Here is a 10920-nt window from a genome sequence, read left to right as displayed (position 1 = left end):
GGGTTAAACCAGAGGATGTTGTTACGAGGTCTGTTTGTTGTTCTTCTTTCCGTGGGGGGTTCGAATTTGAGGTGATAATCATATCCACTTTGATTTAGAGCTGTCTGGTAAGGTGGCGCGGCTAGATCAAAGTGTTTTTCGTCTGATGAAAGATATGACAATCGTTTGTTGATTCCTGCCGGTATATTCTTTGTGATGGAGGGTGGGTGGTTGCTCTCTCTATGTACGTATAGTGGGTGGCTGTTGGGTTTAATATATGGATTGTAAGAGCTGTCAGTGAGGTTGAATGTGACGTCCAGGAAGTTGACAATATTTTTATTAGCTTCGATTGTGACTTTCAGACCGTGTAGTTTGAAAATACGACAGATGGCTTTTTTATTCTTTCATATGCTAATTTATGCTAAATATGCGCGACACCAAAGCGCATTTGTAGTCGCCGATGTTTTTCAAAATAGGCAGAAATGTTGATATTCTTAGCGACATTGTTCTACAATAAACTGACAGTCGTCATTATTATGACGTAGTCATTGCATCCTACGAATAGTTATTATCCTCCCTGAAATTTTAGCGAATTGTGGTAAAATGACATAATAGCGAAATGTTGATTTAGCGAATCTCTTGGTATTGTTGAATTTTTTGTTTGGCGGCCATTTTGAATTGATAATAAAGTCATTAGCGACATCTTGAATTAGCGAATCAGTGCTCTCGCTAAATTCGCGAAAAAGATATGTTTTACAGTACTCATATCGCAGCCATTCGGTTTTACTAATCGTGTGAACAGAGACCACTGATATTTATCCTGTATATTGCCAAAATGTTTGAAATGTTTCACACTAAATGATACAACTGTCAATGCTATACACTATGCTCATATGATAAACTAATATAACATATTATTATACATACTATGGAATGATTACGCGCTTACGCGTCCTCTAATAATACAAACAAACATGGCTGCCATCGGAGTTTAACGGTCGGTCGATACTCCAGCTGTACTGTCTTCGTGCATACTTTGAAGTATTCTCGTAATAACCTCACATTATACACCTGTCCTGCCGCATCGCTACAGATTACAGCGGTATTGCACGGGATATGTGTATCCTATCGTGCTTAGAAATGCTTTTGTTTAAGATGAATGTGAAATAAATAAATAAATAACGAATTCTACTTAGATAACTTGTTATTTTTTTTTGGTGGGGATTACAGATATAGTTCATCAGAACTAGTAGAGTCCGTAACCCCAGTATATATATAATTTCATAGTTTAATCACACAAATCTACAAATAAAAGATACTCCCGCTGTATATGCTTTCACGTGTTTGACGCAAAATTGAGTTTTGTCTTCTCCATTTAGATATCTCTACTGTACACAAACCCGGCAAAAATCCTAGTAGTAGCATTTGGGGAGTTTATGATTTCTAAGCAATATGTCAATTCAAAATATTTGACTGAGCTGAAAACAGTTATTTTATTTTTTCTTCTAGATCTTACTGACCGTACTAAGATCGCCAGACCCCTGTGGTACATACTCGATGCGGCAACTACGGTCAGACCGATAGATGTAATCGTGTTGTTCGATGATTATCTCACGGTTATAAGTATACACATAGAACATAACTAGGGCCAAGTAATGCAAAAATAGAAATAATTTAAAAAGTAAAACAAGTTATAAAGGTAATTATAAGCAATCAACTTAAAATGTGTAATTATCTCGCCCCTTCTATTCGGTATAATGATTGTATTTAATTTTAAACCTTTAATTTTCACTCACTTGTTAATAGTTATATAATCCTCGAATGTGTCTAATGATTTCCAAAGGTTCCGTACAACCGGTTAACGGAACTCTCTTTAATGGGAAAACTGTTGAAATTTAAATGTGTAAATTAGCATTTCTAATATCATATTACCTAATTAGGTATCAAAAAAATGATATTTTGTTGAGAATTGAAGTTGGTAGTGAAAATTATTAATAATTGTAATGCATACTCATTTTATGTACGCCAATGACGTGGATAATTTACAAACATGTAGGACAGTGTAGGATATTTCTTTAAAACTGTGGAAAATTTATGATAGTAAAACAACTAAAGTCAATGTTAGCCATACACTATCGTAGATAGTATATCATTATCTCATTTTAAAAATGGAGACACAGATCAAAAAAGAAGCACAAGAAGTGGATTTTGAAGGTTTCTTAATCTCGCGTTTATCGGGGTGTATCATTAGAATATAATCACTAATTTCAGGCTTGTCAGTGAAAGGAAAATTAAAGGATTTGGCTTATTTTGTTTTGCGAGATTGAGTATCATACAAGTTCATATTTAACTTGGGGGCACAATTTGTTCACTTCGGAATGTCGATACTTTATTGAGAATATGTCTTTAAAACTCAACAAGTGTGTCATCAATCACAATTCTAGTATACTGTACCCATTATGCCATTTTCAATTGCGTTTAATTTCCTAAGGTTCCCGGTTTACGGAACTTTCTAAATTAGAAATACTATTACTATCGTTTAATGTTTCAGAAATGACGTGTATAAAAATCCCTAACACATTTCTTATTCATTATAGGAGGTCTGCTATCTGAACACTATTCACAATGTATTTCAAAGTGGTTATACTCGTCTGTGCTTGCATCCTTAACGTATATGCGGTAAGTTTACATTGCATTTCACCGTGTATTTCAAAATTGTAGTATTAGTTTGTGTTCTCAGCTTCCACATTTGTGCGGGAACTACACATTCAGAAATTCAATCATTTGGGTTGCAGAATTTCAGGGAGACGTGTGCTTTACATTGTTTCATTATTGAATTTTAGATGACGATATTATTGTTTTGTTTTCAAATATAAAGGATGGAGTATACTCCATTATTGTATCTTTACTTTGAGAATCAACATAGTTTCCAGCTACAGTTACTTCAACCCACCCTTGTCCTTGAGAGCCGACTATACTTACACTAGCCAGAAAAATTACCATCAGTTTGGGTCGTGTATAACGCGACTTATTATCGTCAAAGATCATTGGCACATTGTGGTGCTCGTCATGACGTGTCAAATATTTGAAAAACTTGGGTTGTTACAAAAATGTGTTGAGTAAATTGGATAGATAAATTAATCAAACTCGCCATATATGTTATCACACAACCCTATTTATACGCACACAATACGCTTTTGATTTATTTCTGAAAATAAAAAACAAAACAATTGTGCCTTGAATATATATATGTTGTCTCGAGGAATCCCGAATTTGGTGTTTCCATGGCAACAAGATCAATATCTCTAACAAAATGTAATCTATCGAACAATATCAATGTCACCTCTCCTAAAAAGTTGATGTACACCAAGTCCTCAAGTTTTAAATAAAATATTTAAATAATAACCGTTTCCGTGGTAACCTGGTCCACATATATACAACATTTAATACATTGGAACCAAAACGGGTTCGCCTTTGCGTCAAGAAAAAGCCCTCGTGACAGTTTACAAGAATGTATCTATAACTTTCTGAGTCATCCTGATAACAGGCAAACCAACGCTTACAATACCGTCTTGGTGGAAGTAACAAATAATGAAGTATTTTCAGTTATTTTGTTGACTAGTTATGAATTACAAACACCCCGCGGAAGTAGTTTACCAGCGCGGGAAAACTGTAGGTTAGTTTAAAATATTATTTATGAAAAAAATTAAATACAAATCAGCTTTCATACAAATTCAAATATTTAATAGTGAATGGCCCAAGTGCCCAGCTACAAACATAACGCGCATGCGTGTTATCACGTGACATAATCAAAGTGTAGTGATTGCCGATTGAATGATGCTGAGCCTCATTACCATTAACTTAGACTTTAGAGGTTCATAGACTGAGTATACTACAGGCTAATTACATCCATTCGCAGACACGAATGTTCAGAATAATGCTGTATGCTGCAAGGAATGTGAAATATGTATACATGATCAAATCACTTCACTCTAAATAGTTTTCTCCAAGTCATTTAGGTGTGCAATAATGCATCATTCTGTATTCGTTCATAGACAACTATTTTCTTGTCGGGACGACTGTTGACAGCCGATGTGATGCGGTTTAATATCTTATGCCAATATATGACATGTATTATGAACCACAATAATGTTTCATACCACACATGTATTGTAAACCTGATAAGTATTCACAAGAACCCCAATTATAACATTTCATGTAGATTATTAGTATATCAATTATATTCTCTATATTAAATTACTGTATTTAGCTAATGGGATATTGAATACTACAATTGAGTATGTTATTTCCACTTTATCCAAATCCAATTTTTGATTTGTTTTACATTTTTATGAGAGTAGAAGTATATATATTCACAGGAATTCATTAATATCGAAAAAGAAGACATATATGAAGTTATTGTTGGCTATCAACTGCAAGGTAACTTATAAGACGAATAAATCTGTTGTGTTATTCATCAATTCACACTAACATTCATGGAAATGTGAAATCTATGAGTGCAAATACATACTTAATTCAGATTGCATAGCATAATTGGCTTGTATTCATAATTGATAGTGGCAAAATTTACCTTACGTTCAACTGCAATGTTTTGACTCTCCAAGCTTTGTCTAATATTTTGCCCCCGTCCTTTACCTCATTTTGTCCCTCGGTTTTTACCTCTATTTTATTTTTTATTTTTGCTACTTCAATTATCTTTTGTTGATCATTGTTTTTATCATTGTGTTTTCCATGTTTTTGTCTCTCGCTGTGTTATCACGTGTTGTCTCTCATTAGTTCTTTTAATGTTTTGTCGTGTGTGCGTCTGTGTGCTCTCTCGAAATATTTTGTCTGATTGTGTCTCCTTTTTGTTTTGTTTCTCGGTATATCTGTTTATGTTTTGTCTCTTGTGTGTCTGTAAGTTGCATTTTTTTGTGTCTCACTGCATTTCTTTTGTATTTCTCATTTGTATTTGTCACTTTTGTCGACTGTCTGCATGTGCTGTCATACAGTACAATGTACTTACTATCATTTTTCTCATCATTACAGGAGGATGTGATCAGTTGGAAATCAGATGTGCAATGTGTGAGGTAGATTATGGTTGCATTGACTTTCTAGACTGCTTACAAAACACTTGTTTGTACTGCGATCATGAATTTTTTTCACACATGTGTCCAATGTATGATACTTTAACGAGAATTCTAAAAGAAGGTAAGTTAAACTTATTGTGACATTCAAGGCGTTTTATCAGCTCGCAAACAAAGGCATTCATTCATTTGACCCATACGGTTAATCCCAATCACAAAAGTCACGTTTTGTCACCTTTCACAAATTAAAAAGTGTTTTTTTCGATATAATTTCAAAACTTTGATCAAGAGACATAGCAAATGCGAATGTAAGTCTACTCTATCTACAAGTAACACAAATACTAATTACACATATTATGTGTATATAGAAAACACGTGACTTTCAAGGAATTAAATGGCCATATAACTAATACTTTACATGTTTAGGTGCGCTCAACTTTGGTGGGTCTGTTACTGATAGTTTGCAGAAGACATACATGTTAATACAAGCCGGTTTTGAACGTGAGTATTCAGTTTTATCGTTGCCATCATTACTAAATGTATTAATATGAAATTCGGATATTTTTTGGCATCAAGTATACTGACAACATTGTAAGATACGACGAACCAATATATATACCATTATGAGGTACAAGCAGCCGACTGAAACTTGTTTTCCCTACCCGCTGGTTATCAGGATACAGTACGTTGTATCAGAGGTTGGAATCATATGCCCATGCGTTGCAATCTTAAGTCTAGCTCTAGGTTCATAGCCTTTGTGGTGGTACTGGAGTCATTGCTGATGCATTTAGTGTCCTTAAAGTTGTTATTTGTTAATTTTATCAACATGGAATAGGTATGGTTCATCCATAGAAAACATTTGTATCACACCTTCAAAATAGCGTTTAAGTCGCTAGACTGTATTCAATTTTCTTCAGGTCCAACTGATACAAAAATACATGAACAAATGACGTCACTGTGTGTAGTAAGTATTCTCTTAATGTGGAACAGAAAACTGCTGTATGCTACTACTTAATAGATAATGTTTTTCAAATGGTTCTACATGTATGGGGTGACACTTCTGTGCATTACTCCCACACAAATATAAACAAGTACATCAACGCATCTGCAGCAGACATGCAATATATCAGGAGTACATACCATACCTACTACCGTAGGGGTCTAAATTTTCAGATGACATCAAACCGATCTTTTTGTGTTTGAGATTTTTGCTCTGGTGAATAAACATATCATAGATTGGTTATAGTTTTGATGGTGCGATATACATAAATAATGTTATTTGCTACCAAAACATCCAGATTTTGTACTAAAGTACAGTATTTTGGTCAATATTGAAATTGACAATAGGGTGATTGGGCTGTTGCACACTGCCCTGTAGTGGTTTACGCCTGGATGACCGGAAGTATGTTGTAGGTAAACTGGATAACAAACCCATTATTTACTGTAAAGGAAGTTAATAAATGATTTTTTTTAATTTCAGTTTGCCCAGACGGTTCAATTAATCTTTGTGATAATGAATGCGTGCAAGTAGAGGATGCATGTAACCACAGATACGCTTGTATTTCTGATGAGGACAGTCATGCAATTTTCGGGGGTGAGGACATTTTGCTATAATTCACATAACTTTTGCACGTTTTAGAAAAACAATGTACATTTTTTAAATGAATCGATTGAATTCAGTTGCATCGAATCCTTCATGGGATGCATGGTTACTGAAACTGCTGCAGGTGGTTCTAATTTGATTAACTACAAGTTACGTCACTATACAGGCTCCGCGCCAATAAATCTATGTACGTATATACTAGTGCATTTGCCATAATGAAGATTAACCCTAGCAGACTCGAATACGAAACCAATAGTAGCAAATGCAGTCCTACATCTTTATCGTATTAATTATAGTATCTTATTATCATATTCCTAAGCACTCTATAGCATGAATATATTGTATAGAGAAGGAGGGCTATGCTATGCTGTAAAGGCATGGCACAGTACGGACAATTTGAATATTACAATGTGAAATGAAAAGTGTTTTTTTTTTCAAATTTGCTCTATAGCTAATATATCTAATGTCTGCCATATTATTCTTTCCCACTTCTTCGAGCTTTAAATTTAATGATGAATTGATCAAATAAACTTTAACTGTGAGTTCAAGGTACTGCACTAACGGATGCTGAATCATTTGAACTTATTATTCAATTCCTAATGTTAAGCATTATCTTTTTTTATTCTGCAGTTTGTGGCGACATCGTAGATAAGCGTGCCCTGCCATTCAACTTTTCTGTGTAGAATATGTTGATGAAGATAATAGGATATTAACGAATAATAATGACATTTATTTCAACTTGCATCATGTCGGAAGTGCTTGCAAATTATGCTTATTAAATCTGTGAAATTCAATCTAGTTGCAGTATTGTTTTACTTACTACTTAAGTTATATTTAATTATTTATCTATTTAAATTATATGCATCGATACCATAATGTGGTATGGTTATCATTACTTAATTATTTACATTTAGTATTGTATGACCGTGACAACTGCCGGCTTTCTGTACATGTTCTGATTTCCAAATAGGAATACACCCGGCTATTGTGTTTTCGGAATTACCACTGCATATCGTGACAACACTTATTGTAACTGCTAGTTTAGAGATTATTAGCCATCTGAGAATTTCAGGTGTGTGTGTGTGTGCAGGTAGGCAGTCTTGAGCCAGAGTAATCTTACCTAATGAATAAAATAAAACCCTGCATAAAATCCGACAAGAATAAGATGAATAAGTTCGCAAAGTTGATTAATGAATTACTGGTCGTACTGAACTTAAGTTCGTATGTTGAATAAAATAATATCCTCTAACGCCATTGCTCTTTCACCGACTATTTCCTAGATGGGATTGCATATTAATCTGTAAGCACACGGGAGCTTTAACTTTGATTTAATAAATCGCAGAACCCCAGTATTCCTTGTATTCTGTTTTAAAACTTTATCACTGTAAGATCTTGAAGAGAAAGTGTATATTATTGCAAGTGGTGGGGACAATATTTTTGTCACAGGACAAAACAGTGAATTCAGTTCATGATAATACTGGTAAAATACATGAAGACTTCAAACAATTTGTGGATAGCAAGTATACCAAAGAAGATGCAGCAGTGACCACATATTCCTCAGTAGACACATCCATCAAACATTGTTTATATAAGCAAAAAATGTACATGGATTTAATCACGCATATTTTCAAGAAGTTTTACTTGTGTGATGGGTCACTTTAAAATTAGATGCTTCACTGGAGAGTGACAAACTACTCGCAGCTACTTAACATTTAAACACTTGTGTATACACTACTGTAACGACTTGGATGTTTGTAAATGTTAAACCATATGTTCTGGAGTAATGTGTAAAGAGCAAATAAGCGATTGTATATGGTAATTCTAGGCAGTGGTTTGGATGCAATGCGATCCCTTTTACTGTATGCACCAACAGAAGATGTACCTCGTGTAATCCCTGCAGGTAAAATAATAATTTAATTGCTGGTATATGGTGTTTAAAACTATTATAAACACAACTACTCTGTGAGCTTACTATGAAACTAAACGTAAGTTGTTCGAACATGTGTGTCTGTGGGGGAAGGGGATTGGCTGCCATTTCTTTACAAAGATCATGATTTGTGGAAAGAATGGGCCGTCATATGCAAGGTGGTCATATCATACTTTCACCTTTAACACTAATGTGTTCTTCTGCTGTATGCTTGTTACTTGGAGAAAAAAGGTCCAGATATAGCAGAATTACACCCGAAACACAAAGATATGTGATACGTTATAGATTTGTGTTTTTAAATTGTTGTTGTTCAATTCTTGATAAAAGTCTCAATTTAGTTATTCAAAAATAGTCTGTTTTTTTCATCCTTGAATAAATCTCCCCCAACAGGTTTCCAATTTATATGAATCAATAAATTTGTTTATAAGGTAATTTTTTGGGCTCAACATGAACAGGTTGAAATTTCTAAAAGAATTGTCTTGTCCGTAGACGGACAATATTTTCTAGAGTATAACTTAGTGTCCACGTGTATCTGTTAAGATACTGTTAACTATGACCAAATGTCTTGTCATTAGACAGTTGTCTTGTCTGTACAGTTTTAGTTTTGGATATTTAATTGGAAACAAAACATGATTTTTCTTTGAACTTTGTAGGGAATTGTTCTCATAGGTTTGGGAAATGGAAATAACACCTATCTGTTTGGGGAAAATCTGTGCATAGTTAAAAACCAACTGTAAACACGACTTCATATTGGAACTTACGATATTTTTCATTAGAATTTCCAGTAAAAATCATACAATTTTACCCTCAGGTCCATGGTCAGTAATGCATTTCCACTATTTTTAGTAACTTTGATTTATTTTATTCAATGTGTTAATGATATTATAATTGCTCTTGTCAGTAATATAATGTTTTGTGTAGCGCCTTCTTAAAACTTGTGGAGCTGAGTATTCTTGCATTTTTCGGTCTATTCAGATTTGTTGTCATTTAATGATCCACAGATAGAGAAAAATGAAATTCGTGGCATTTTAGTTAGTGCAAAAGCACTGAGAACGGGGCGATATTGAGAAAAGTTGAAAAACCAGCTGAAGGAGACATATCAAAATATTAAAGCGTGATCGTGAAAGAAAAAAATTAGCTAGGATACATGAGAAAGTTGTCAGAAAGAAAGACAAAAGACAAGTCATTGGTTGTGGAAATATAGTAGTAAGGCCAAAAGTCAGATGGTCATGGACATGCATCCTAATGTGTATAAGGTACATGTATGTGCCAAACCTGAATGAAAACTGACATAAAAAACAAAACAAGATGCCTGCCAGTCGACCATCTTTGATCCAATTGCGAAATAAATCGTTATGGACATGTATCGTAACATGTATAATCTATGTACCAAGTTTGAATGAAAACTGACAAAGCATGTCCAAAATACAACATTCGGCCATTTTTAATCGAATCCCTAAACCACTGCATATGCATATGTCCCACATAAAGTACTAGGCACATGCAAAGAATGAACGTAATTGGTCCAAGGGATTCTGAGATATGACTCCGGACGGACGCACAGACGTACGAACTAAAGATTATCAAAAGCCAGGGAAACTAGAAGAATGAGCAAGGAGAAATACAGAGAAACAAAGGAAAGAGGAATTCATCAGCAACACGGAAAAAGAAGAAGAATATGTCTGACAGAGAAAAATGGAAGATTGCGGCGCTCAAAACCCAGTCATGGCGAGTAAAATTGCAAGGAAAAAACATAATTGGAAATGAGAAAACCACCCCATTTTCATCCAGAACTTGTGAGTTTAGAACAGTGAAGAAAGTAAAGTCCTCACTTCCTAAAACACCATCCTGAAGATCTAGAGTAATAGAGAAATTGGTACAGTAACCCAGCACAACAAATAAACTTGAAGAAGTGGGGCTACTTCTAACTAAAACAGCATGTAGGTAGTTTAAACTGGGAATTGCTGTCATGAATTCAGTGTAAGGAAAGGTGGAAGAGATCAGGCAGAGTTCAAAAGGTACCATCGAAACAGAAAAGAGGAATGCGTTGAAGAGTGTATTACATTCAGTTATTGGAGGAGTACAACGGCACCATAAATTTTGGTGTGCCATTGCAGGCTATTTGAAAATTCGCAAACCAAAAGAGCTTGACACTGAAAGGGATTGGTGGAAACCAAGAAGTAGAAAATTACGAAAAGACAGAATCAATGAGGAAGTAAAGAAAAACATTAAGGCTGTCCCCAGACGTCAGCCAAGGGGTACCAAATATAAAAGATGTACTGAACCAGAAACATGGAGAGGCTAGACACATCATGACAATAACT

The 10920-nt window shown here is 34.6% G+C and overlaps 1 protein-coding gene across 1 annotated transcript; it reads left to right on the top strand.

The window, feature by feature from the left end:
• Positions 1–2569: 2569 nt before the first annotated feature.
• LOC100371069 (uncharacterized) lies at positions 2570–7463 on the top strand. The gene is made up of 6 exons (XM_002738082.3): positions 2570–2658; positions 4359–4419; positions 5029–5190; positions 5493–5567; positions 6547–6660; positions 7300–7463. Exons 1-6 carry the CDS (start codon positions 2605–2607, stop codon positions 7350–7352), a joined length of 519 nt encoding a protein of 172 aa, XP_002738128.1. The 5' UTR covers positions 2570–2604; the 3' UTR covers positions 7353–7463.
• The last annotated feature ends 3457 nt before the right edge of the window (positions 7464–10920 follow it).

This window comes from Saccoglossus kowalevskii, chromosome 16 (assembly GCF_978046115.1).
Source record: "Saccoglossus kowalevskii chromosome 16, keSacKowa6.1, whole genome shotgun sequence".
In the NCBI taxonomy this organism is placed as follows: Eukaryota; Metazoa; Hemichordata; class Enteropneusta; family Harrimaniidae; genus Saccoglossus; species Saccoglossus kowalevskii.
The sequence above is the reverse complement of the archived record's forward strand: the minus strand, read 5'-3'. Positions and strand labels throughout refer to the sequence as shown.

Bases quoted from the DNA above. Each gene is read 5' to 3' on its own strand.
- LOC100371069 (XM_002738082.3), top strand. From the start codon at position 2,605: ATGTATTTCAAAGTGGTTATACTCGTCTGTGCTTGCATCCTTAACGTA. The intron at 5,568-6,546 runs GTGAGTATTCAG...TTTTAATTTCAG, and splicing joins AATACAAGCCGGTTTTGAAC to TTTGCCCAGACGGTTCAATT. The intron at 6,661-7,299 runs GTGAGGACATTT...TTTATTCTGCAG, and splicing joins CAGTCATGCAATTTTCGGGG to TTTGTGGCGACATCGTAGAT.